A 26,768-nucleotide genomic window follows, 5' to 3' on the forward strand; every position below is an offset into this window, starting at 1 on the left:
TCCTGTTAAACACGAACAATTTCACAAAACATCAACATCAGACAAGGCCACCCAGGACTAGGATGGAGCAAGATAAAACAATACCACTCCATAATCTTGTTTGAACGCCAACAAAATATGAACATTGTCCAAGCCACAAAAATGACTAAGGATCTACTCCCCTACCTAATACAAGTGACTGCTGCTGCTGCTTCAATAATAACAGTGTTAGCCTGGCCTTCATCTGCCCTCTCTATAGACAAAATTTATTAAAACACCTCCTGAGAGCATTCCTATCCAGAGCAAAGCCTCACTTCCTTAAACCCTCCCCGAAATCACCAGTACAAGCCCAAATCCTCTAATAGGTTTTCTCTCTCAACCCTCTAACTCAGATGTCCCATGGTCCCCCATAATAAGTGTGAAATGAGTAATAAACCCCACTTGTTCAAGCACAGGTGTGTTCCTGGTGGTCTTTGGCAGGAGGCCATTGACAAGCTTATACTTAAAACCAAAGAAGCTAAGATTCATCCTTAGCTTTCAAAACATGGCTATGGATAGCATTTTCCTAAACCATAGAAAAGAAAGAACTCAACAATAGTCCTGTGGCAGCATTTTTAACCAAGGGATAAAGAGCCACACAGGGTGATAATGAATTAAACAAGGATGATCCAATTGATCTGATAAGCCTAAGTCTATATTTAGAAACACTTTGACATAAATTAAAGTTTTCATTGGGTCTTGAGCTGATGTCTTTTGTAATCTTGACAGATAGAGAAAGAAGTCAAACAGGATTGACTCGGGTCTAGAAATTCTGATTTGATTCACCTTCCCCACATCAATAAACTCACAAAACATAAAGCTGTGTGGCAATGCAAATACATATTTTAATTAAACATTCCAACTCTTTCTATCAAACAGTAGCATTTTGGATAATACAGTACTAATAACTACCAATTCTAAAGGGATTACTAAATTCCTAAGCAAATTGAATTATAGACTGCATCTATTCTATATCAAAATATCTGGCTAAATTGCAAAATAAAATAATAATAATAATAAGCCCATCACCCAGGGTTTATCACTATCACATTAAATCGTCCAGATTTTCTGACTTTTTGATTCACTTAAGTCATGTTATCATCATAAAATCATCTTCTTTACAAATGATGATGAAATGAGCAAAGTGACTAATCATAAGTGTTTTAATAAAAATTGGCTCTAAAATAAGATGGAAATGTTTTCAGAGCAGCACACATTAGAATATCAGAAAAGTCAGTCATCTACTTGTCCAATTCTGCAATATCCCCCTGTAAGTAGAACCCGGGCTATTTTGAATTTAAAAAGACTGTTCTGTTGTCCTATTTTAATATCATACCATAATTCCTTTCCTCCTGCCTAAATTTTTTTTTTTTTTTACAGAGACAGAGTCAGAGACAGACAGACAGGAACAGAGAGAGATGAGAAGCATCAATTATTAGTTTTTCATTGCACGTTGCAACACATTACTTGTTCATTGATTGCTTTCTTATATGTGCCTTGACCGCAGGCCTTCAGCAGACCAAGTAACCCCTTGCTCGAGCCAGTAACCTTGGGCCTAAGCTGGTGAGCTTTTTGCTCAAACCAGATGAGCCCGCACTCAAGCTGGCGACCTTGGGGTCTGGAACCTGGGTCCTCCGCGTCCCAGTCCGATGCTCTATCCACTGCACCACTGCCTGGTCAAGCCCTCCTGCCTAATTTTTATTCACTTCTAAAAACTAAGCCTAGACACACCCTATCTCCCAGATGTTGTTTGTTGTCTTTAGCATTCATCATAAGTGGCCTTCCAGTTGTTAGAAATTCCCTAAATACCTCCTACTGGACATCATGTTATAATCTACCCGTGGTCGGCAAACTGCAGCTCGCGAGCCACATGCGGCTCTTTGGCCCCTTGAGCGTGGCTCTTCCACAAAATACCACGTGCGGGCGCTACCTCGGTAAGGAATGTACCTACCTATATAGTTTAAGTTTAAAAAAACCTGGCTCTTAAAAGAAATTTCCGTCATTGTACTGTTGATATTTGGCTCTGCTGATGAGTTTGCTGACCGCTGAATCTTTTCTTTTATCTTTGAGACACAGCCTGTACTCAGAGAATCTCCCTCAGAGAACCTAGTCTTGAAATTTCCTGTAAACTTTTCAATTTGCTCACATAAGATATAAACAAGATGTTTTGGATTTGTTAAGGGAAAAAACAACCTACTTACCACATTTTTCCCTTCATTCTGGGCATCTCGATAATCAGGATTAAGCTAGAAAACAAAACAAAACTACTTTGAATTGCTATTAAGAGCACATTAACAATGCCAGTGATCTTTAACTCAGTTCACTATGGTACCCTCAACTAAGCTTAATGTGAAAAGAAGCTAAGAAAAAAAAATTAATAAATATTACAATCTAAAACATACCTTCAAACCCTCATTGCAGGATATAGGAGCTAAAATGACAAGTATATGGGCTTTATTTATATAAGAACAGTTGACATCTTTGAATGAGAGATGACGATCCCACCTCCTCTGAGGAAGCATTTAAGGGAGTTCATTTTACACACCACAAAATCTGCCATCGATGAATTATTCAGACATCCGGTTTAAAAAATAGAGCAAAGGAAGAATTTAACAATTCAAGATCATGATCCACACGCTATACACACAAGAAACAAACACTGAGCGAAGGAGAAGCAATGAATCAGATACACATCGGATATGTGGGCTAATAATGCATGAGGACTATTGAAACAGACAGACAAGAGCACATGTCTTTGGGCTTGGATTGTGGCATTCAGGGTCCTTCCAATGAGAAGGATGAGTTCTGCATATGTGCTGGTCCACGCATTTCCATAACTCCTGACTCCCACCGGACCACACAGTCTCAAGAGGATGTCTTTGTTGTATTGAAATAACTGCCATAATTTGTAAAAACAATAAATGTATGAGATGTTTTTCTCAAAATAACAAGTTTTCCAATTGAATGTAATCATTTTAATGTAAACCAATCAGTATATATAATATGCAACCTCAGGTAATTAAAGTCACCATCTAAAAATGTAGGGGAGTCTTCCTCAAAATGGCACTTGGCTAGTTAGTATCTGTGAGGAATGGTCCTCCCAACTTACCACTGTCAGTGAAGGTGCTAAAAATGCTCAAAACAAAAGAAAAAAAAAAAAAAAAAAACTCAGTATCCTTAAAAACTACAGCTAAAAAGCAACCTAAACCCCAAATCTTTAATGAATTGACAGTAAGTTATAAAGCAAGCAGGCTAGGGGAGAGGCAAATAACTCCGCAGTTTTTAAACTCATGGCTTGTCCATGAGACGTTAACCTCACCTCAAGCTACCGGCTCTGTGAACATAGTTCAAAGGATACTTGCTATGGTTCCCATTAGTGTTGTCCACTGACTCAGAAACCCAGAGTACTTACAACCAAAAACAGAAGTGTTTCTCTATTGCTGAGAAGTTTCTGTAACTGTTAGACTGAGCAGAAAATTGCCCAATCCTCCCATCGACTGTCCCATTACCTATCTCTATCTTCTCCTGGCCAGGGAGACAAGACAAAGCTCAGAAAACAAATGGACAGAATGTAGAGGCAGCAGACAATGGTCAAAGGCTTTTGGAGAAGCATCAGATGAACAAAGAGAAGAAAGAGAACTGTTGCTGCTCTGAGCTGGCATTAGGCTGCACGGTAATGCCAAAACAGCAAAGGGGTCGAGATAAAAGGCAAACACAATAGAACCCAGGCACTCAAAGTCGACATCTGTTAGAACTGGGAACTACACTGGGAATGTGCCCTTTTCTCGGCCCTGCAGCTAAAGATTTAGAAAGAGAATTAAGAATTAAAAAAACTAACAGAAGAAATGGAACAAAAGGACCACCCACTGAACCCATTTGGTTCTACATAGAGCTCTGAGGATAAGGGAGGTGGTAAGGGGAAACAAATGACAAGGGACTGATATAAAGTATGCTAGGAGAGGGTGAAATTCTTTCTCAGCGTTTCTCTGAGTATTTTCTGTGGTATGATGCAAAATGTTCAGGAAATGGTATGGCATACCCAGGGAAGAACAAGTAAACATCGCTTCTACGCAAAGGCAACAGAATAGGATGATCAGCTAAAACTGTAATATAAAATAAGAATATAAATAGTAAAACTGGTGGAAATCCAGCTACAAATTGCCTGTTAGTCCTAGGCCAACAGTTCTGGAGATTCCAAACTAACTTTCCTTCTTCTTTTTTATTTTATTTTATTTATTTATTTACTTACTTATTTATTTGTGACAGAGACAGAGAGAGGAACAGACAGACTGGAAGGGAGAGAGATGAGAAGCATCAATTCTTTGTTACAACACCTTAGTTTCTCAGTGATCACTTTCTCATATGTGCCTTGATGGGGGGGGGGGCTCTAAGCAGACCAAGTGACCCCTTGCTCAGGCCAGCGACCTTAGGTTCAAGCTGGTGAGTCTTGCTCAAACCAGATGAGCCCATGCTCAAGCTGGCGACCTCGGGGTTTCCAACCTGGGTCCTCCGCATCCCAGTCCAACGCTCTAACCACTGTGCCACCTTTTTCTATGGAGATTCATACTCCAGGCTCCTTAAATTGTCTTGAACTATGAATAGGAGAGTTAGTTCCAAAACAGGATTATCTTGCTTTTGGAATTCAAGAGTGAAAGCTAAAAAGCCAAAAAGATAGTTAATTAACCAGCCTCTGGTCTGCTAATTACTCAAACTCAAAAGGACACACTTTTACTTAGTAGCAATGAAAGCTCTGACATAATGCCCAGAAGGGGTTTATTAATCTCTTTTAGTCAAGTATCACTATTCTTTATTTTTAAATTTGTTTTCAGTCTAAATAATTCAGGCTTTTCTTTAAAATTTTAAAAACAAATCAATACTAAAATTATATCCAAAAGATGTGCAACATGTTTAACTAAGGATATACTTTATGACCACAGCTTATTCAACAAGCATTTGAGTAGCTGGTTGTGAACACACAAATTCATGCTGGAAACCATATCACATCCATAACTAAAACGTGTATAGAAACAGAAATTAATATACTTAAGTCAATCACAATCATTTATGCTCTGTGAATGGGAGCTCAGATTCTACCCCAAAGACAATGTTACTTTCTAAAATTCATTCCTCATATATAGTATTTTACCCATTTATGATCACCAAGTTCAATCCCTGAGAGATGTCTGAGAAACTGTTTTCCAGACTCTGCTCTGTAGGGAAATACCATGGACCTTAGTAGAAAAGATCACCTAATCCCCATGGAACTCAGGATCCAAATCTATAAAATGAGGAAAGTCCATGACTGATGCCTGCCTAATCATACTACTTGTATGTCATTAAATTTCACATCTTCATGTCTCTGGCAGTAGTACTGAAGATGGTGCTAATTAATTAGATTTTGCCTCATCTTCTCTCAGACTGCAATGATTTTTCTTTTATAATATAGAGTTGTTGCCTGACCAGGCAGTGGCGCAGTGGATAGAGCGTCGGACTGGGATGCAGAGGACCCAGGTTCGAGACCCCGAGATCGCCAGCTTGAGCGCGGGCTCATCTGGTTTGAGCAAAAGCCCACCAGCTTGAACCCAAGGTCACTGGCTCGAGCAAGGGGTTACTTGGTCTGCTGAAGGCTCGTGGTCAAGGCACATATGAGAAAGCAATCAATGAACAACTAAGGTGTTGCAACGCGCAATGAAAAACTAATGATTGATGCTTCTCATCTCTCTCTGTTCCTGTCTGTCTGTCCTTGTCTATCCCTCTCTCTGACTCACTCTCTTTCTGTAAAAAATAAAAATAAATAAATAAAAAATAAATAGAAAAAATATATAGAGTTGCTGCTTCAGTGAATTTATTAAATTATAAAAGTAAGAATGAGGAGGAGATTGAGGAGGAGTAGGAGGAAGAACAAGAGGAGGAAGAACAAGAGGTGGAGAAGCAGGAGAAGGCAGAGGAGGGGGAAGAAGAGAAGGAAGAGAAGGAAGGGAAGCCACCCAAATAAATCTCTGGCTACATATATTCACTAATATTAACTAAAGGCTAAATAAATAAATGCTTCAATATATGTTTTAGTTATACTGTTGCTTTCTTTCTCTAAATATATATGAAGGGTAATTATTAATGTAAGTAGAGAAAAGATAAATTGAAAAAAATTATACAAAAGAAGATAAAGGATGTGGTCATGTGGAGATTCCTGAATCTTTTAGGACTTTAAAGAAAATATTTCTTTATTATAAAAATAAATTATAAATCTGGCACTGGAGAGAAAGATTTAATATGCTATTCAATCATTTCTTCAATAAATATTAATAAATCATCTACAATGGGCAAACGGCCTATGCTATTTTTTAGCAAAGACAAAGAGAATATGGTCCCTGACCACAAGACCTTACAATCAAAGAAGAGAAATAAGACATAAATACAGTTAGCCTTAATACAAAACAGAGTGTGACAAGAGAGGACAGAAATGAATAATTTATAAATAATATAGGTCAGAAGAAGGAGGAAATCTGTGGTGGGCAAATGTATTCAAGAATAAATTCATGGAGAAGGCAGCATCTGAGATAAACCCTGAAGGATGGGCAGGATTATAACTGGCAGAAGAGGAGAAAAGGAGTGAAGAAAACAGGCCATGCAGGGGAGTGAATGCCACAGAGGTGAGGAAATGGGACTGACTCAGAGAAGGCCCATAAACGTTACTTATGGAATACTTTTGTATACTTTTAAAGGTTAATCATTCCCCTTACAATAATCTTATTAGATGGGATTCTTAACCCCAAATTACATAAAAGCCCCTGGGACACACCAGGTGAAGTACTCTGTGCAGTCTCACCGCTGGTGAGTGGCAGAGTTCTTTGTAAGCACAGGTCTAAAGGCTCCAAGGTCGCATCTTTTAGTTACACTAGATAGCACGTGACTTCCTTCCTGCCCCCATAAAGAGGAGTGGTGAGATCCAAGGTATAAGGAAGTCCCGTGCAGACCAATGGAGACTTTAAGCCAGAGGCTAACAGGTTTGCATCTTCAGAATGATTCTGAGTATCTTTAGGAAAACAGTTGCAGAAGCGAGACATTAAAAATCCTCTACTGGCCAAGGTTAGTAGGAGATGGAGACAGAGGATGAAAGAGGCGAAGTAACCAAGTGGGTGGTTGGGGTAAGAAGTGGTAGAGTGCCAACAAAAAATAACCATGCTGACATGGAAAGGGGACCACGACACAGAAGATTTTACAGAGACACAGTCAATAGAACTTAAATGTATAAACTGAGAGAGAAAAATTCCTTTATCATGACTCTCAAGTTTTTAACTCTGAACTAAGAAAATTCAATATTTTGCAAGGAAACAATTCAATCTTAGGTACATATATTGAGTTTCAATGGCAGTAGAGCATCTTAGATTAAATTCATGGACCACTGCAGCCGTGGGAGTGAGTGACAAAGAGAGATTACGATGAACAAATACCCACTACTAACCTTCGAAGGGAGTTTCCATTTAAATGGCCAAAGAGGACTAGAAAGAAGTCACACAGACACTGTGACAAGTCAGAACAGAAAAGTGGCAGAGGGTATGTAATGCCTCGGCAGGAAAAGTCGTGGCTGTACCACAACCAAATGAAAACTGCAACTTCCATCTAATGCAATAGCAAGAAACCAGCTAAAAGCTTATAAATTGGCAATATCACTAATTTTCTTAAAAGAAAAATATTATTTTTAATAATGAAATGTTTTAATCTATTTTTATCATGTATGACATGAAAGTCATTAAATCACTGTGTGTATTTTTAAATGCTTTTATATGTATGTATATATATATATATATATATTCCCCCTTTTCAATTACTGGCATTTCAGAGCCTATCTCTTATTCTAATTGATAACTTTAAATCAGAAAAGAAGATAAAAATAGCATTTGCTAAATGTTTATATGTGCCAGGCACAACTTATATTTTGATATATAACATTTATTTGATATATAATATAATATTTGATATATATTAATTACTTGTGTATAGGGTTGTATTTATATATGTGTGTGTGTGTGTGTACACACACACACACATATATACACACATATATACATACACAAACCGTACCCTTTTCACAAACTGTGGCTGATATATTTGATAGAGAGCTAAACATAGGGATATTTAAAACTACAGCCCTAAAATTCATAAGATTCTATGCCAATGTACAGGTTCTGGAATACTTGTTTTTAACTAAATCCAAAGACTATAGGACAGTTAGAAAATAAGTGTTTACTGCCATCTGGTGGAAGTTTTGCCAATCTACAAACAAATAAGCAAGTTGCTTTTTAAAAGGCAATATAAAAACTAATAAGTAAAATCATTTTTCACTACTGGAATCTATATTCTTTAATCAAGTTATTGCTTTAGTAATATTCAAAGAAAGAAAATGAAGAAAGTGCCTGACCAGGTGGTGGCGCAGTGGATAGAGTGTCAGACTGGGATGCGGAGGACCCAGGTTCGAGACTCCGAGGTCGCCAGCTTGAGTGTGGGCTCATCTGGTTTGAGCAAAAAAAAAAAAAAAAAGAAAAAAAAAAAAGCTCACCAGCTTGGACCCAAGGTTGCTGGCTCAAGCAAGGGGTTACTTGGTCTGCTGTAGCCTCATGGTCAAGGCACATATGAGAAAACAATCAATGAATAACTAAAGTATCGCAACGAAAAACTGATGATTGATGCTTCTCATCTCTCTTCATTCCTGTCTGTCTGTCCCTATCTATCCCTCTCTCTAACTCTCTCTGTCGCTGTTTCTTAAAATAAAATAAAAATTTTAAAAAGAAAAAGAAAATGAAGAAAGTATCATATTAGAAATAATGATACTTGATTTATAGTTCTTCCCACGACTGGGGAAGAACTATTTGCTGAGGCTCCCTTATTGTCATATTCAAAATATGGTCAAATTACTTTCTCCCACAGATATAATGGTGAACTCTCCTGCACCCACAGGTGATAGGAGGTCTATGGCAAACTGGCAATGAGGGTGACAGTGACAACTGTGCTTTGTATTAAACACTGTTTTCCTTCCCTTTGTGCCATTTGATTAATGTGTCACCCACAGAAACTGATATTATTGGGAGAGAACCTAACTGTAATACATTATCTGATGAAGTCACAAATGCATTATCTAATTCATAATTAAATACTTTGCTTCACATTTTGTCTATGGCTTTCTAGCATTGTGTATTTCTGAAAAACAAATCTTGGATTCTATAAAGCAACACCGTTGGAATCTCTAAATTGAATAAGAATCCATCTCTTTTTTTAAAAGTGATTTTACTGAGCTGATACTGGTTAACATAATCATATAGTTTTCAGGTGCCAAATTCTACAGCACATCATCTGTACACCGTATTACGTGTTCACCCCCCAAGGCAAGGCTTCGTCCATCACCATTATCCCCCAGGCCCTCCTCCACCGCCCCTGGTAATCACTATACTATTGTCCATGTCCACGAGTTTTTTCTCTTTTTGTTGTCCTTTTCACTTTAGTATCTGTGATATTAATTTTAATAATAAATATAAATTTGATCTTTGTCCCTCTTCCTAGCACAGAGCTTCTAAAACCCTTGTAATTTCCTAAGTAGTGAGAAAGATAAAAGTGTCTTCTGTAATATTAAAAAGATGACTTTGGAATGAATGCCCTAAGACTGAGGCTATGATTGCAGTGTTAGAATGTTCAGTCCTATTCCTTGATTTCTGAGACAGGAAAGGGGCAGGAGGCTGTCTTGTTCACCAATGACCAATGATTTAATCCATCATAACTATATAATGAAGCCTCCATAAAAACTGAGAAGACAGGGTTCGGCTGGTGAGTGCATGGAGATTTGGGGAGAGTACTGACCCCAGAGAGTGTCGAAACCCTGAGCCTTTTCCCCCTATCTTGCCCATCTTGCTGTTTGTAAGCTACATCCTTTTAAATAAACCAGTAATCTAATAACTAAAATGTTTCTGTGAGCCATTCTAGCAACTTAATCAAATCCAAGGAAGAGGCCATGGGAACCTCTAGTTTATAGCTGGTGGATCAGAAACACCCGGGTAACAAACAACCCGGGCTCATGAGCGGTGTCTGAGGTGAAGCTGGCCAGGCAGTACTGTAGAGCTGAACCGTAACCCCACGGAACCTGACACCATCTCTAAGAAGGTTGTGTTGGAAGTGATTAAATCACAGGACACCCAGCTGGTGTCCAAGAATTGCTTACTGTGGCAAACTCCTTCCCATATGGGAAACTGGTATCTCAGAACACTGAAAATACCGTATCTCCCCATGTATATAAGACGCTCCCATGCATAAGATGCACCTTAATTTGGGGGTCCAAAATTTGGGGGGGAAATGCATTACATAAAGTTATTTATTTATTTATTTATTTATTTATTTATTTATATTTTTCTGAAGTTGGAAACGGGGAGGCAGTCAGACCGACTCCCGCATGTGCCCGACCGGGATCCACCCAGCATGCCCACCAGGGAGCGATGCTCTGCCCATCTGGGGCGTTGCTCTGTTGCAACCAGGGCCATTCTAGCGCCTGAGGCAGAGGCCATGGAGCCATCCTCAGCGCCTGGGCCAACTTTGCTCCAATGGAGCCTTGGCTGCGGGAGGGGAAGAGAGAGACAGAGAGGAAGGAGAGGGGGAGGGGTGGAGAAGCAAATGGGTTTCTCCTGTGTGCCCTGGCTGGGAATCGAACCTGGGACTCCTGCACGCCAGGCCAACACTCTACCACTGAGCCAATCAGCCAGGGCCTAAAGTTATTGAGCTCAAGTTTTATTCATCATAAAATTCATACAACTCCTCAACAGGCAAGAAAAAGTGGAAAATGCTAGGAAAAAAACTATAACCACTGGCCCTGGCCAATTGGCTCAGTGGTAGAGCGTCAGTCTGGGATTTGAAAGTCCAGGTTCAATTCCCAGCCAGGGCACACAGGAGAAGCATCCATCTGTTTCTCCACCCTTCCGCCTCTCCTTCCTTTCTATCTCTCTCTTCCCCTCCCAAAGCCAAGGCTCCATTGGAGCAAAGTTGGCCCAGGTGCTGAGGATGGCTCTGTGGCCTCCGCCTCAGGTACTAGAATGGCTCTGACCACAACAGAGCAATGGCCCAGATGGGCGGAGCATGCCCCCTGGTGGGCATGCCGGGTGGATCCTGGTTGGGTGCATGTGGGAGTTTGATTTTCTGCCTGGCCACTTCTCACTTTAGGAAGAAAAAAAAAAGTTTAAATAAAAGACAAAAACTACAACCACTGTATAAGACGCACCCAATTTTTAGACCACAAATTTTTCGGGGAAAGTGTGTCTTATACATCGGGAAATACGGTAGTCCCTTCCTTTCTGAAACCCTATCTTCCCTTGCTTGGTATTTGTGATTCAGCTCATTTGAGTATCCAGTTGCTTTTCTGACTTCTCAGGTCCCCAGTCTTTTGTCCACCCAACAAAAATCATGTTTCTCATGGTTCCATTCTCAGACGTCACTCCCTCTCTTCATTCTCCCTGATGATCTCACTCACGCTGGTGAGGACCACATCCATTTCCTCAGCCCTTGCCAATCCCCAGGCTTCTAGAAGTCGTAGAATCTATGCTTATTAGTCATGTTCACCTGGACATTTTACAAATCCCACCAAATAAACATATCAAAACTGAATGTATTATTACCCTCATCATCTTTTCACCTCTTCTCCTTTTCCCCAAATTCCTGAAAGCCATCGCCAGTTCTCCAAAGCCCACATCCTCCTACTCCCTAACCCCTACCATCCCGAGGATTACCACTCCATCCATTCTATGTCCTAAAAATGTCTTCCCCTTCCTGCCATTGCCAATACCATTCCCTTGGTCTGAGTCCTCAAAATTCCTTGAGGGTATCACACCTGTCTCCCAGCTGGTCTTCCTGCCTCTAAATTCAACCCCTCCAGTTGCTTCACAAAGGCTCCAGAGTGTCACTGTCCCTGTGGTGACACAAATGTTCTATGTCTGCACGCTCCAATACCATGGGATACTGAGCAACTTCAGATGTGGCTAGTGTGACTAAGAAACTGAATTTTTAATTTTATTTAATGTTAATAATACTGAATTTGAACAGACAACAGGTGGCGAGTGATTACTGTACAATACAGTGCGATTCTGGAGTGTTCTTCTTTAAGTACAGATTTCTTTCGAACACTGCTCTTTAAAGACACAGCCCGTTGTCCTTAGCCTAATATGTGTGGCCTGGAAAAGTCAGCTGCCCTACATTCCTGGCCCCACCACTTCCAAACTCACACACATCCTATGCGAGATGCACATAGTCACCATACGTATAAAACCAGTTTGCACAACAGCCCTCTCCTCCTTCCCTGGGGAAAAGCTTTCTCACTGCCTGAGCACGCTCTCTCTCTCTTCCCCCTCTTACTCTTCCATCAGACAGGTCCTTCTCGGGCCTCTGCCCTGTTCCTGGGGCCTCCCCGGCCCCTCTACCAAAGCGTGTTGCACTTCAGTGCTTTCCTATGAGCCCGCCACAATTCATATTGCTACAATACCTTTATCTCACTGTACTGGGAGCTCCTCAAGGGTGGAAATTAAGATATTTTCTAATGGCATCACTGGCATCTACCAAATTTCCACAAACAGCTGCCCAGTCCCAACCTCTAAGGTAGCAAGCTACCACAATCAACTTCAAATTTCATTGCTAGCACTAATTAGATCACATTCGGACCCTTCCATTCAAAATCTTCAAGCACAGAGATCTGTCACTCAACATTTTGGTTTAGAACCCCTTTCTTTTAGCTGGACTGTCTTTTTACATTGTCTACACATGATTCAGACATTCCACATCTTTCTCTGTGTCTCCTTGGCAACTTCTTCAAGGACTTTCCTTTTATTTCTTTGCCTACCTGGGTCTATTACTTCCTTTGAGAACCGCGGAAAAGTTCACCCTAAGCAGGAGCCTTCTTTGACTAATCTCGCACTAACCTAACTCCACCTGCAGAAACAATCAGCCCTACATGATCTTGCCTGCTGATAAACCGTGTTGTTTTGTATGCTGTCTTCTCAACTAGAAGGTCAGTTCTTTTTTTTGTTAATTTTTTTATTATATTTATTCATTTTTAGAGAGGAGAGAGAGACAGAGAGGGAGAGAGAGGAGAGAGAGACAGAGAGAGAGAGAAGGGGGGAGGAGCTGGAAGCATCAACTCCCATATGTGCCTTGACCAGGCAAGCCCAGGGTTTCGAACCGGCGACCTCAGCATTTCCATGTCGACGCTTTATCCACTGCGCCACCACAGGTCACGCTAGAAGGTCAGTTCTTTAAGGGCAAAGACTGACTCCTCTGATTCCTTCTCTGCCTACAGCATTTTCCACCATGCTGTGCATTTATTGGGCACTTAAGAAACATATATTGGACCCGAATGGCTGGCTCAGTGAATAGAGCGTTGGCCTGGTGTGTGGATATCCCAGGTTCGATTTCCAGTCAGGGCACACAGGAGAAGCGACCATTTGGTTCTCTTCACCTCTTTCTCCCCCTTTCTCTCTCTTTCCCTCCCCCAGCCAGTGGCTCAAGTTGTTTGAGCATCACCCCGGGCACTTTGGATGGTTTGGTTGGTCCCAACATCAGCCCCAGACAGGGGTTGCCAGGTGGATCCCAACTGGGGCACATGCAGGAGTCTGTCTCTCCAATTCCCCTCTTCTCAGTTAAAAAAAAAAAAAAAGGGAAAAAAATAACAACATATGAAATCTTAAGAGATCATGTTTGCTATTTTTATAAATTCAAAAATAATTACTCCCAACTCTCACATTTTCAACATTGCAATATGGGTGTCTTATTTTTTAAGTGGTATCTAGGTATTAAAATAAAACTGGAAAGCACAATAAAAGCCATGGAGCTTTTTCTCTCTTCTGAATAAGGGTATAATATAATAAAACAAATACTGCAAGGAGGTTAAAACTCAAAATATTGGAAACTCCTTACCCTATCCCTCAGTGACATGAAGATGCTTTGAAATTAAAGACCTGGACAGCTTTAAAAGCAAAAAGATAGGCCCTGGCCGGTTGGCTCAGCGGTAGAGCGTCGGCCTGGCGTGCGGGAGACCCGGGTTCGATTCCCGGCCAGGGCACATAGGAGAAGCGCCCATTTGCTTCTCCACCCCCCCCCTTCCTCTCTGTCTCTCTCTTCCCCTCCCGCAGCCAAGGCTCCATTGGAGCAAAGATGGCCCGGGCGCTGGGGATGGCTCCTTGGCCTCTGCCTCAGGCGCTAGAGTGGCTCTGGTAGCGGCAGAGCAATGCCCCGGAGGGGCAGAGCATCACCCCCTGGTGGGCAGAGCATCGCCCCTGGTGGGCGTGCCGGGTAGATCCCGGTGGGGCGCATGCGGGAGTCTATCTGACTGTCTCTCCCCGTTTCCAGCTTCAGAAAAATACAAAAAAAATAATTATAAAAGCAAAAAGATAATCATTGTTTTTCAACTATCATAGGCCAGCTTTCACCTGTTGTGGAACTGGAATTGGAAAGCAGTGTTTTATCAAGTGATAGTGACTACAATCACTGTGACTTTACCACACCCCTGGACACTTCCACACCAGCAGGACAAGCATATGAAACGTGACTGTGCCAGGATCTTGTCTGGACAGAGCTGACTGACATAGGAAATATAAAACCCTAACTAATGGATGTCAATAATATTGAAACTATGATTTCCCTTTTGATATTAGAATACTACACAGAAGTGCCCATTCTGTTATGCTAGTTAAAATCAGTAGCAATTCCTGGCTTTCAATGTTTAGATACACATTTAATTAATGCTTAATTCTCCTTCCCTCACCTTGCCATAAAAAACAGATGTTATCCAAAGTATAAAGGTCGAAAAAAATATCCTATAGACACATCAGACTCTTTAAAGGACAAAATAGCAACTGGTATTTAAAGTTCTGTTTTCTTGAATCACCATGAGAAGACAGTCTTTCAAATTCTGTTAAAGGTATAAACCGCTTTCAATTTTTCAATTTTTAATGAATTAATTTATGTGTTGAGGTCATGAGTCATCACTAAAGTTAATAAACAATTCTTAATCTAATTGTTAACAACCTAATTGTTAACAATCTAATCATTTGAATGTATCAAATGATATAAGTTTTAATTAAAGAAATTAACATGAAAACTAAGATAAATTATTTTTCTTGATGAAGTCAGTAGCTAAAAGAGCCACTGATTAAAAAGTAAATTAAGAAAAAGAACCACTAACATAGGACCCAAGAGAATTTTAATCCTAACATATTATAAGAGGCATCTAGGCCCTGGCCAGTTGGCTCAGTGGTAGAGCGTCAGCCTGGCGTGCAGAAGTCCCGAGTTCGATTCCCGGCCAGGACACACAGGAGAAGCGCCCATCTGCTTCTCCACCCCTCCCCCTCTCCTTCCTCTCTGGCTCTCTCTTCCCCTCCCGCAGCCGAGGCTCCACTGGAGCAAAGATGGCCCGGGTGCTGGGGATGGCTCCTCGGCCTCTGCCCCAGGCGCTAGAGTGGCTCTGGTCGCAACAGAGCGACGCCCCAGAGGGGCAGAGCATCGCCCCCTGGTGGGCGTGCCGGTGGATCCCGGTCGGGCGCATGTGGGAGTCTGTCTGTCTCTCCCCGTTTCCGGCTTCAGAAAAATACAGAAAAAAAAAAAAAGAGGCATCTAGTAGGCTTTTCTAATTCTTATTTTAGATAAAGTTTCCTATCTTACTACTTAATTTTGCTTCAAAGGGTTACTTTTCAAAAAACTTCAAAACACTAACAGTGTAAGTAGCTCATAAATTGCAAAGCTACATTTCATTTAGTTGAACAGATTCATAAATAATGAGTCAGGTATTTATAAAAGAACAATCCCTATTTACCATATAATAAAATTATCATGCTGGCGTCACTTACTGGATGCTTACCATGAGCCACAAACTGTGCCAAGCACTTTTCCTCATTTAATTCTCTTAATAATCTTATTATATAAGTATTGTGATTATCCCATTTTCCAAAAGAGGATATTGAAGCTTAGAGAGATTCATTTGCCCAAATGTGGTTCAAATGATCTCAGATACAAATGTCTAAATTCTTCTTCCCATCCTCTAAGACAGGGGCCGGGAACCTATGGCTCACGAGCCAGATGTGGCTCTTTTGATGGCTGCATCTGACTCGCAGACAAATTTTTAATAAAAAAATAATAACGTTAAAAATATAAAATATTCTCATGTATTACAATCCATTCATTTCCTACCACTCATGTTCATGGTTGTGGGTGGCTGAAGCCAATCACAGCTGTCCTCTGGGACAACACCAAATTTTTATTGGATAACGTGTAACATACACGGGTCGTTGTTTGGCTCTCACAGAATTACATTTTAAAATATGTGGCGTTCATGGTTCTTTCAGCCAAAAAGGTTCCCGACCCCTGCTTTAAGATTATAGAGGTAGAAGCTTAAATAGGTTCTTTATGTTCTTTCATTCATTCCAAAAATATTCATCAAATGCTTTCTATGTTCTAGGCACTGTCCTAGGTGCTGGAGAAACAGTGGTGATCTTAAAAGAATAAAATAAAATTCCCTGACTTAAGAAAACATACATCTGACAGAGAACTATAATATGTGTATATAATAGAAAATGCACAATAAATCAGATAGTGGTAAACACTATGAAGAAAATTATCACAGATTAATAGGATGAAGAGGGTCATGAGGTTGGGTGCTACGTTAGACAGGGGTCAGCATGTTTATAGAAACTTCCTGTTTCCCACACCATTTTCTCATCAGTTCTCCAGCCCCACACCCTTACTCTCCCTCATATCCAAAACCAAAAGTTAGGCAAGTAATACCAAAAACTCTACGACCAAATTCTGGTTTCAACTAAAAGAAACTTTAAGTTGACAGACAAAGTTGAGGAGAGCAGAGTGAATGAATATTTTCATACATCCACAAACAAGTGTTTCAAACTGGAAAAACAAACTTTCATCAAATCATTTCTAAAATGTCTACGCTTTTACTTCTAGGCACCCTTTATATCTATCTGATTGTCAATATGCTTTTAGTGGAGAAAGAAAAGACCCTATATGTTTCTACCATTTTTGTTGACAGTTTTTAGACAGTTCCACATCTCAGGAAGAAAACCGTTTCCTCTCCAATGGTTTGAATAGTAAAAGCCACCCAACAGTGAAAGCATGGCCACTGAGGGCAAGCCCGAAACTATCTAGACTATACTACAGCAACAATGAACTAACTTCTGTCCAATGCAGATATTCTGAAAGAGTGAAGCTTCATGGAAAATTTTTGAACTAATCACATATATGTGTGAATCAGATACCCTACTGCAGTTAACCTTACAGGAAACCAATCCCCAAGGTTCCGCTGCTGTTGTTTAATTTTAAGACAAAGATTATTTTAATGCTTCAGTTAACATTTATATTTAAGAAAATTTTAAGTGACAACCCAGAGCATGATAGCCAATAATGAAATCTGTATCATGTTCCTTATTGTACTTGTTCCTTCAAATATATATTTTAGAAAACCTAAGTGCCTCTTTCACGATCTCCGAGCCAGAGACCTCCTAACACTGCACCATTCGTCTTACCTCTGCCGCTAGGTAGTTCCCAGTTGCGAGGTGTTTGAATCTGAACAGGCTGTTCCACTGCCCTGCACCCCCACGGCACGGGTCATGATGAACCACCTACAGACAAGAAGAGCAATGGTAATCATGGCTAAAATATTTTCATGTACCCGGCAAGCAAATGCCAACAGTGGACGCAGGGTGCCCACCTGTTAATGCTAACTTGTCAAATCTAATATATGTTTTTGTGAAAGGACAATATGGCAGAAAAACAAAATTCCCCATAAATGAACAAAGGACATAAGCATGAACTCACTGCGCATGCGTGATGCTCATGCCTTACAACTGAAACACAGCCTTACACCAAAAGACAGGTTTCCCAGGCCAAACTGGAAATACAGTGTAGCCCCCATCTGCTGTTCAAACATTCATACAACAGACAGCATTAAAAACCTACAGTATGCCAGGTAGTCTTCTAGACAATAGAGACACAGCAATGAATAAGACTAGTGCTTTCAGTAAATAAGATGTGGCAAGTGCCAGGAGGAAGTAAAGAGGGGCATGACTGAGGAACTAGGGAAGGCTACTTTAGATATGACAATCAGCATATGACAGTGCGTGCACACGTGGCATGAGGAGATGATGTGTGAGCTGAAACCAGGACATACGGATAAGACAGTCACGCAAAGAGACTGGAAGAGGTCACTGCAGCAGAGAGAACCACAAATGCACAGGCCTGGAGGACAGGACTAAATTAATTCTTGGCCTTTTCCACATGTGCTTACTATTAACACCATGTCCACGTGGACTCCCAAGGCACAGGAGGTGAAGCCTGCAACTCAGAGGAGGGGCAGGAGAGGGTTACTATGCTGCCAGACCTTCAGATAAGACCACTACTCCCACGTGTTTTTCCCATCTGGTCCTTCCAATAATGCTTAAACCTAATTTCCTATAGTAAATACAGTGGTACCTTGATACACGAGTTTAATTCCATTTCATGGCCGAGCTCATGACTCAATTTGCTCGTGTGTCAAATCGAATTTCCCCATTTAAATTAATGGGAATGCAATTAATCCATTCCAGCCCTCAAAAACCACACAAATTCTTTGTTTTATATGCTTGTAAATAAGAAAATGTACTTTATAAATAACAAATACATATATATGTATATATACATAATAAGAGAGAATGTAAAGAAATAAACTGGTTTATGAAGTATATTTACCTTCAAGGTCAGGCTGGCAGAGGGGGAGGAGACTGGCGGAGGAGGTTTTCATTTTGTGCACTATCGCTTAATATAACTCACTCTCTGCACACTTACTGCTATATTTAATTGCAAAATTTAACTTACACACTATGGATGATATGTAATTTTATTGCTAAACTTAATTGGTATTTTTTTACTTTACTTAATCATCATATTTTCTTCACTGACTTTTGGCTTTTTCACCACTTTCCTCGCTTTCACTTAGAGGCCGTTTCAACAAAAACCTGTCTATGGAAGTTCGTTTCTTTCTCCCTTTCTGAACGTTCGGCAGGCCATCTAGTGGAGGGTGGCGGAAGCTCGTGATTCAAATATTCGCTCGTGACTTAAAGCAAAAATCCCACTAGTGGCTGTTCGTCTCTCAAATTACTCGTGATTTAAAGTGCTCGTGTGTCAAGGTACCACTGTACCTCTTTTGAAACACCTGATGCTCAGCTTCCTGACTGACACAGCACATGACACAGAAATATGTCACCACCTACATTTTTCAAATCTCCTACAGAGAAAAACCTACTACAAATATAAATTGGTAATACTGTACTTTGGTACAAAATCACACTAAAATGTTTTTACATCAAGTTATATGAAAAGTCCAATAATTTAAGAGAACTACACTATGAAGAGAGAAGCTTAAATGAATTCAAGGCATCTCAAAATCACTGAATAATTTATTCACTCTCCATTCTAACTGCTCAGCGGGTTATAGCATTTCCAACTAAGCATTTTGTTGAAACGGATTTCAGCACAGTTGTACAGTTTCAGCAAAAGCTATAAAATTAATAGCAAATATACTAGAAAGAAGATTCAAAACTCCTTTTAACAAAGAGAAACATCAAATTGGCAGAGACACATGACATGCAGGAAACTCACTGTATAGGGAAGTCATGATATGACCTTTTTATTGCTGTATTTAATTAATAAAGTTCTAAAATAACATCTCTCATTATTGCTATCACTACAGTATTTAAATTGGGGGATATTTATAGTGTGAAAATGCATCTTTTAATTATGAATTTAATTTCAGGTGACTTATCTTCCAAGTCTTACCATGCTAAGAAAAGTTGTGCAGAATTCTGAGTGATGATTGTCTTCCCCAACACCTTCTCAATTCCCTGTCACCTATTGAAGGATATGGTCTCTCCTGAATGCTACTGGCCGAAGGAGTGCATCAACAGGGAGTGGATTTCAAGATACAAAATATGTTCTTTGTGCTATCTCAAACCACGTCATAACTTAAGAGAATTATTTTGATGTGACACTTATAATTAGGGCTCGGCTCGTTCACAGAAACATCACTTCTTCATTTTTCTGTTTCAATAGTCTGTAATTTGCCTTATTATCCCTATTTCAATTCAATTCAAGTAAAGAGGTTATTTCCCTCTTTTCTTATTCATGTACAAGTAAGTACGTCCGTCCTGTTATTAATTCTCCTAATGCATGATGACTTAGGTCCACGAGTACCTCTGGCTCTTTCATTCTGCTGTCTTCATATAGAATGTTCTATCCTCTTCATTTACCACTTCTCCCATTACCCATCAAGGACAGGTATAAATATCGTATCTTCTAGCATGGGTATCAGATGTTGAAATACATATTATTTAATTATAAATTAATGTTTTATTTCTCCTTAATACTAGAAGTTGGGCATTTTATTAATTTTTAATCATAAGAATAGACATAGTACTACCTATGAATTTCACTTTAGGATATTAAAGGAAATATCAGAGAATATATGCTGTAAAGGGGAGTGATGGGCTTACAGTAGTTGAGAACCACTGAATAAACCTGATGTCCATTAAATCAAGATGGACTTTATCAGACGTTGGCTTGCTTATGAGTGATCATGCATACCTTCTCTCCTCCACTGTATAAAAGGTTCTTTAAAGAAAAATCCCTATCTTACATTTTCTTAATTACTCTACCATATTGGAACATTTAAAAAAGATACTTTTCAAAAGGTTAAATAAATTCTTAACTATGGATCTCCTCATCCCAATAGAAGTAAATGGCATCCCCAAAAAAGCTAAATGTTCTTTGCGGTGATGGTAGTTCTGATGTCACTTAAAGGGAGTCGCCTGCTCCATCTTAATTCTTATGCCATGTGAAGCAAACGGTCTTCAGTCTTAATCATCTTGACAGCAAACATCTCACAATGGACTTTTAAAAAGCAAAATTACATATATATCTGCATTAAACAAGTGGGAGGGAAACTCCCCAGAGGACAGTTAAAGAAGTAGTAACGTTGATTGCAAATCAATCACAGCAATGAAGAGGTACAAGTCAGTTCACAAAAATTATTGTTTTATTGGCCTATTATAAATGAAGCTTACAATAAAACAAACAGCCTATTGAATCTTGTCTTATTGATATAGTTATGAAAAGCCAAGTAATCTTTTACACACCTCTATTTCCCAGAGTGCTTTAGAACTCGTAGCAGAAGTGGCCGATTGACGCAGGGTTGTACGAAGAAAGATGTGCTGTTTTTTCTCATATTCATCACAGGTCAGAAACTTCTCTTGTTCTGCATGAAACAATCTAACAACGTCACCCTAGGAAAACAAATCAAGAAAACTGTATTTCCAAGAAATATGTGACCATCATACATAAAAAGCAGGTGTATCTTCCTGGCTTTGATACTCCACTTGGCTCTTAATGATTATTTATGCACTTCAAAATATAGAAGGGGAAACTCAATGAAACACTCATAGTGAGTATACAGTTGCATTCTGGGTTTATAGGTTTATAGTGACACTCTAAACCAGTGATTTTCAACCTTTTTCATCTCATGGCACAAATAAACTAATTACTAAAATTCTGTGAGACACCAAAAAATATATTTTTGCTGATCTAACAAAAAATATATATAATTGTGATTCGTTCACATTGAACAACTATTGTTGTGTTGACTGTGGTCATTTTTTTATTTGATAGTCTAAGGGAAAAGAGGTCAGAGCCCTTGACTAAATATTCAGATACTGCATGCTTTAGAACTTCATGCAGCACACTAGTTGATAAACACTGCTCGCCCTGGCCGGTTGGCTCAGTGGTAGAGCGTCAGCCTGGCGTGCAGAAGTCCCAGGTTCGATTCCCGGCCAGGGCACACAGGAGAGGCGCCCATCTGCTTCTCCACCCCTCCCCCTCTCCTTCCTCTCTGTCTCTCTCTTCCCCTCCTGCAGCCGAGGCTCCATTGGAGCAAAGATGGCCTGGGCGCTGGGGATGGCTCCTTGGCCTCTGCCCCAGGCGCTAGAGTGGCTCTGGTCGCGACAGAGCAACGCCCTGGAGGGGCAGAGCATCGCCCCCTGGTGGGCGTGCCGGGTGGATCCCGGTCGGGCGCATGCGGGAGACTGTCTGACTGTCTTTCCCCGTTTCCAGCTTCAGAAAAATACAAAAAGAAAAAAAAGAAAAACACTGCTCTAAATGATAAACATCAGTGAATGCACAGGTTCTGCATCCAGAAGTTCAGTAAGACCACCTTCGATTCTTCCAGCAAATGTTCTGTGTAGCACATACTCACTCCTTTCAGCACATCCTCCCGATAGGAACTGTATTTCATGAATAAAGTGATTTTCCAGCTAGTGTTGCAATTAACAGCATTTACCTATTCATAAAGAAATTTCAAGTTATAGGAATACAAAATACATGTTATACTAGAAATTATTACCTCAACTACATAGTAAGAAATGAAAAAAAAGCAACTCTGGACAATACAAATGTATTCCAAGGACTATCTGAAAATAACAATTAAGTAATCACTATTTGTACCTTAGGAGTATTAATTAGTATAACTGAAATTAAGCTTATGAAAACAATGAGGCTCTGGCCAGTTTGCTCAGGGGTAGAGCATCAGCCTGGCATGTGGTTGTCCTGGGTTTGATTCCTGATCAGGGCACACAGGAGAAGTGACCATCTGCTTCTCCACCCCTCCCCTTCCCCTCTCCCTTCTCTCTAGCTCTTTCTTCCCCTCCAGCAGCATGGTTGGAGCAAGTTGGCCCTGGGCACTGAGGATGGTTCCACGGCCTCCGCCTCAAGAGCTAAAAAAATAGCTCTGCCGAAAACAAAGCCACAGCCCCAGATGGGAAGAACATCATCCCATAGGGGGCTTGCCGAGGGGATGCCAGTCAGGGTGCATATAGGAGTCTGTCTCTCTGCCTCCCCGCTTTTCACTTAAGAAAAGAAAAAGGGAAAAAAAGAAAACCATGAAAGAAACTATATATCCATTTTTCTCTCATGAAAAAAAATCAGCAAGTTCATTTCCTTTCCCCCTGAACGTACCTCTTTGCACCCTGGGTTATCCAGCAGCTCGATGTTGCTGGCATGTAGCGGTTGTCCTGCATTCACAGGCATCAGAACAACTTTATCGCCCACAACAATCTAGGAATTAGAAATAAGCTGCAATTGAGATACTCATGGATCTTTTCTGCGACATTAAAGCTAAAAATAATTACATAAAAACCCTCCTTATTGACCTAACACCTGGCTTGTTTACCATCCATAAAAATTTCAGTTCAATTCTTTTTCTCTTTGAAGTAAAACTCATCTTTGAAGTAAAAATGATCATGTAATCATGCCCCATAGTGCCCATCACTCCTGAATTCACAAAGCCAGTGTAGGTTCTCTTCTTATTAGTCTCCTATTTCAGTTAGAGCCTTCTTAACATGGATAAATATGTCATTATTCCTCCACATGCGTCTTATGATATGTGCACAGCAGATACAGAGAACAGATACAGCTGCCACAAAAACCAATCTGCCTAAATACTTAGTAGGACCACGTCTAGTAGAAGTAGATACTGACATACATTTGGGCTATTTCTGGAATCAAAAACAGATCTGTTAAATTGGATCTTACCTATATCATCTCAGAAGTTTATTATACATTCTAATATCATCTGGATTCAGGAAATACAGAGGTAGGTATGACCTTGTAGAACTATGTTTGTTGTTTGAGCCTTGGGCATCTGGTTCAATTTTTACCTTCAACATCCCAAACTAATATTGTTCCTTAATCCTGGTGTTCATTTTTAAGTAAAAATTAAACTTGGTTATAGAAAAATGCTCTAGAGAAGTAAGTCTAAGTTAATATTTTTTATTTATGCTATCATCTGTTTTATCTTCAAGTACTTTTATTTATAACTCAAAATGTAGGAAAATTAAGTTGTATTTTCCTAATGATAATAATGAACAATTTAATTTTACAGACATTAAAGTTACCTCTATTGTTAAGTTCCATTAAAGACTTATTATTGTAATGCCTACACTCTCATTTATAGACTGGCTCACCACCTTGAAAATGAAAACAAACACTTTCCCTTTGCACACTTCATAACTGAGAATTAGAAAAATGAGCTTGATAGATAACTGAAAAACAAAGTAGGACTTAGACAACAACAATAAACAGAACTTTTCCCTGCATCTTGACCTAGACCAAGACCTTAAGAAACAGAATTTCAATAAAATTAACCATTTTATAGATTATACACAGGAATCTACATTCATATATGGCATTGCTGTCACATATCTGGAGATTCAAATAGGACAGAGAAGTCTGACTCTCACTAATTGAGAAAAGAAAGGCTGTTCTTCAGTTTGCAGAGATAGCTTCTATACATCACCCTGCCTTTTCTTCTTAATTCAATTTATTGGGCTGATACCGATTAACAAAATTATACAGGTTTCAGGTGCAGAATTTTACAACACATCTTCTGTATACTGTGCATTCAACTCCCCAAGGCAAGTCTCCATCCATCACCGTTTATCCCCCCACACCCTCCTCCACCTCCCCCCACCAGCAGTAAACACATGGTTGTCTGTGTCCATGAGTTTTTTCTCTTTTTTGTCCTTTTTACTCAATCCTTCCACCCCCCTCACCCAGCCTCACCCTCAACAGCTGTCAGCCTGCTCTCTATCTATGATCTGTCTCTATTTTGTCTGTTAGTTCATTTTGTTCATTAGATTCCACATATATGCACCCCTATGTTCACTGCAGTGTTATTTACAATAGCCAAGATTTGGAAGCAGCCCAAGTGCCCATCAGTAGATGAGTGGATACAAAAGCTGTGATACATTTACACAATGGAATACTACTTGGCCACAAAAAAAAAAAAAAAAAAAAAAAGAACTGGCCTTTTCTGACAGCATGGATAGACCTGGAGAGTATTATGCTAAGCGAAAGAAGCCAGTCAGAGAAAGACAAGTACCATATGATTTCACCCTGCCTTCAAAAGTCCATCATCAGTCAGATGATGTGACTGACAAGGACCCATCATAGCAGCTCTCTATGTCCAGAAAAGGAAAGATCAACAAGAAACACTGTTAAGTGAGAGGATAAGGGGGCAGAGTTGGGCTGTTTAGTATTTTTTTAAGAAGAAGGGAGTAAAATATATGCATAAGAAATCCTTCTGGTGGCTAACTGGAAGAGGGGTGGGAACTGGGGAGAAGACTTTGATGATGTATCTTTATATTGTTTTCTCTTTTGAACCGTGAATTTGTATTTTTAAAAATTAAATATAAACAAGAACCTGTAAAAGTCAACATGACATAAACATATTTCCAACATCTTTGAAAATAATTTGTTAAACTTGTCATTGCTAATGATAATAACACCAAAGAAGTTCTACATCTCAGAGCCACGTACAGTTCCAAGCAGTCACCCTACTATAAATAATCGGACGCGTCACCACTTCCTGCCAGTGCTACATCTGGTCATCCCATTTCTTAAAGAACAATTAGGTTTGGTTTAATATGTTATTGTTATCTGAACCAAAGTAAACATTAGCCAATAAATTGCTAAATGTAAATTTTATATTTTAGCCAAGTCCTTCCAATTAAAAAAATACTACTGGTTGCATCAATATTCACTGCTCTGTCTTACTATGTATTTTACTATAGTTGTTTGTAAACTTTGAGCCAATCCACATGTTTTATGTACTTAAAAACACCACCCGTAATGACTTATATTTTTATTTTTTTTATTTTTTATGACATATTTTTAAAAACCAGCCCAGAGCCACAATGTTCCAAACCCCCAGGTTTCTCAAGAACAGAATCCACAAAGAGAAACTAACATTAATTCAGTCATTTCCAGGTTCTCAGTCAGGTACCTGATTACTTTGACGAAACAAGCTGAATAAGACTTTCAAATAAAACAGACAATATCCCCATCGCAAGAAATACAAAAGAACAGTAAGAGGTGCCAGGAAGAATACAAAAGCAGTTAAGAAACAGTTCCTATTTTCAAAGAATATATACCTAATTAGGTAACTTGGTAAATATGGAACTTGGTGCTCTCAGAAGAGTGCATGCAGCATGAGGTCTGACCCACTGATGGAAGTCAGGTGCCTTCTGAGAAGCGGTACATTAAATGCTGAACTTGAGGGAGGATAAAGATAGATTCATTTTCATTCACAAACACCTTTAAAAAATTTGCAATTCAAGCAAATGTTGGAGAGGCTGTGGAGAAAAAGGAACCCTCATACACTGTTGGTGGGAATGTAAAGTAGTACAACCATTATGGAAGAAAGGATGGTGGTTCCTCAAAAAACTGCAAATAGAACTACCTTATGACCCAGCAATCCCTCTACTGGGTATATATCCCCAAAACTCAGAAACATTGATACGTAAAGACACATGCAGCCCCATGTTTATTGCAGCATTGTTCACAGTGGCCAGGACATGGAAACAACCAAAAAGCCCATCAATAGATGACTGGATAAAGAAGATGTGGCACATATACACTACGGAATACTACTCAGCCATAAGAAATGATGACATCGAAACATTTACAGCAAAATGGTGGGATCTTGATAACATGATACGAAGCGAAATAAGTAAATCAGAAAAAAACAGGAACTGTATTATTCCATACGTAGGTGGGACATAATAGTGAAACTAAGAGACATGGATAAGAGTGTGGTGGTTACGGGGGGGAGGGGGGAATGGGAGAGGGATAGGGGGTGGGGAGGG

The 26,768-nt window shown here is 39.7% G+C and overlaps 1 protein-coding gene across 5 annotated transcripts in view; it reads right to left on the reverse strand.

The window, feature by feature from the left end:
• The window catches only part of ITPR2 (inositol 1,4,5-trisphosphate receptor type 2), a 525,086-nt gene that overhangs the window by 373,041 nt on the left and 125,277 nt on the right, over positions 1–26,768 (reverse strand). For all 5 annotated transcript variants that reach the window (XM_066264976.1, XM_066264974.1, XM_066264967.1 and 2 more), the window contains 5 exons: positions 23,080–23,178; positions 22,322–22,405; positions 21,210–21,356; positions 17,568–17,663; positions 2,220–2,264 (listed from right to left, as the gene is read on the reverse strand). In XM_066264976.1, the coding sequence (XP_066121073.1) occupies positions 2,220–2,264; positions 17,568–17,663; positions 21,210–21,356; positions 22,322–22,405; positions 23,080–23,178 (471 nt within the window). The remainder of the gene's footprint in view (positions 1–2,219; positions 2,265–17,567; positions 17,664–21,209; positions 21,357–22,321; positions 22,406–23,079; positions 23,179–26,768) is intronic.

This window comes from Saccopteryx bilineata, chromosome 1, assembly GCF_036850765.1.
Source record: "Saccopteryx bilineata isolate mSacBil1 chromosome 1, mSacBil1_pri_phased_curated, whole genome shotgun sequence".
In the NCBI taxonomy this organism is placed as follows: domain Eukaryota; kingdom Metazoa; phylum Chordata; class Mammalia; order Chiroptera; family Emballonuridae; genus Saccopteryx; species Saccopteryx bilineata.